Raw genomic sequence first — 1,993 nt, forward strand, 5'->3', positions numbered from 1 at the left:
GGCTGGCTGGCATGTGGTGCTGGGGGATTGAACCGCGGTCCCTGTGCTTTGCTAAGCTTGTTCTGAGTAGGTGCTTTAGACCACTGAGCCATCTCACCAACCCTGAATGTGTTACTTTTGATAGGAAACGATAGCATTAGGGCAGGGAGGTAGCTCGGAGGCATGAGCGCCTGCCAGCAAGTGCGAGGCCCCGAGTTTGATCCCTGGTACTGCAGAAAAAGAAAAACCGTTAGCTTTTTGGCTGGATGTGGTGGCACACCTATAATCCCAGCTACTCAGGAGGGCGAGGCAGGAGGATTATAAGTTTGTAGCCAGCTTGGGCAGCTTCGTGGGACACTGCCTTGATAAAGAGGCTGGGTATGGCTCAGTCGGCAGAGTGCTTGCCCAGTGTGTGTGGGGCTGGGGTTGGGGGAGAGACAGCCGAGAGCAGCAGAGGTTGCTGTGGGATTGCATGGCCAGGGAGGACGTGGGGAGCAGAGGTGTGCCTCGAGGGAGGCAGCCCCCTCAAGGTGGGGCCGCAGGCGAGCGCACCAGCTCCACGCCAGTTCCAGCGTGCAGCCCCCCTGGCCCCATTCTCCCGGGAGTTTGCTGCCCCTCGATCCTGACAGCATGTGCTTCTCGCCGCCCCTCCCCAACCCCAGGTGTTGCTATTCGATTTGGCAAGTTCTCTGCTAAGGAAAACAAGCAGATAGAGGAAAACGTGCGGGAGTTCCTCTCACTGACGGGGATCGAGAGCGCAGACAAGCTGCTGTACACGGACAGATACCCGGAGGAAAAGGCTGCCATCACGGATTTGAAAAGGAAGCACGCCTTCCGGATGCACATCGGTGAGCTCCGAAGTGTTTCCGCCCTGGCAGCCTCCGCCTCCACCTCCCACTGCAGCAGGGTCACCGAGGCAGGAGGAGTCATGCCTAGCCCAGTGCCTGGCCCGTCCTGCCATGCAGGCCCATCAGGCCCTGCTGTGTGCGCTCTTGCCTGCTCGATGCCAGTCCACTCTGGGGGTTTGCAGTATGTCCGAGTCTCCCCACATAGTGCATGTACAGATCTTGTGAAAGGTCAAGGCCTAGCATGGTGTCACACCTATAATACCAGCACTCGGGAGACTAAGCAGAATGGCTGTGAGTTCAGGGCCCTCCTGGACTGCATAGTGAAACCCTGTCTCAACAAGACAAAGAGAAAAGAAAACTCAAATGATCATTCTCTGCCTCTCTCACGTTCCAATAATTAGGAGAGTGCTGGGTACAGTTCCCCCTTCCATGTACCACTGTCCCCAAGTGTCGGGGGTCAGGATGTGGGGTTTGCTGGACCCTCCTCTGGGTACCCCTGGGAAAGGTGGAAGGTGATGGAGGACGCTGTGGGAGAACTCTGGAATTTAAAGAAGTGATTTGGCAGACGCGCTCTAGAATGTGGGAAGGGAGCCAGGAGGGCCAGTCCTGAGGGAGGAAGGGAGGAGTTTGGAAAGAGTTCTGTTCCTTTTCTGGAGAGCCATGGGTATATGTCCCCTGCCTGGGTGTCTCCTTCCCTTTAATTCAGATGGTGTTAAAAGTACTTAGGCTTCGAAAGATCCTTCCTAAGATTGGAGTAGAGCAGAAGCTGGAGCCTCCGGGTCAGAGCATCCGGCTCGCGGAGGTCCCTGCGGCTGCTGGTGCCCACGCTCCTGTTCGGCTCACATCGTCCAGGGTTGCTGGGCGCCTGTGCCTGTGCCGAGGGCGCTGGCGTCTCTAACACTCCCTTCTGACCCTAGGGAAAGGCATTGCACGGCCCTGGAAACTCGTGTACTATCGAGCAAAGAAGATCTTTGACGTCAACAATTACAAAGGGAGGTAAGAAGGACCCTCACCCGAAGGTGAAACGTCTAGTTTTCGCTGGTGTTACAAATCAAAATATCCACAGCAGTAGATGAGAAATAGGCCTCAAGGCTTTCCACAAGGACCAGCTTGTGGGTCGACCATGTTCTTCAAGGCCCGTAATGATGCCTCTGCAGTAGCCCTTC

General features: G+C 56.1%; 1 protein-coding gene across 3 annotated transcripts in view; it reads left to right on the forward strand.

Annotated features, from left to right (window-relative positions):
- Window positions 1-1,993, forward strand: part of Ttf1 (transcription termination factor 1) — a 28,254-nt gene that overhangs the window by 9,682 nt on the left and 16,579 nt on the right. For all 3 annotated transcript variants that reach the window (XR_002817923.1, XM_012516735.2, XM_023700468.1), the window contains exons 5-6: window positions 642-827; window positions 1,745-1,823. Coding sequence is in view for 2 of the 3 variants with exons in the window: in XM_012516735.2 (XP_012372189.2) it covers window positions 642-827; window positions 1,745-1,823 (265 nt within the window). In the remaining variant the exon portion in view is untranslated. The remainder of the gene's footprint in view (window positions 1-641; window positions 828-1,744; window positions 1,824-1,993) is intronic.

Source organism: Octodon degus, unplaced genomic scaffold, assembly GCF_000260255.1.
Source record: "Octodon degus isolate 3935 unplaced genomic scaffold, OctDeg1.0 scaffold00123, whole genome shotgun sequence".
NCBI classification, from domain to species: domain Eukaryota; kingdom Metazoa; phylum Chordata; class Mammalia; order Rodentia; family Octodontidae; genus Octodon; species Octodon degus.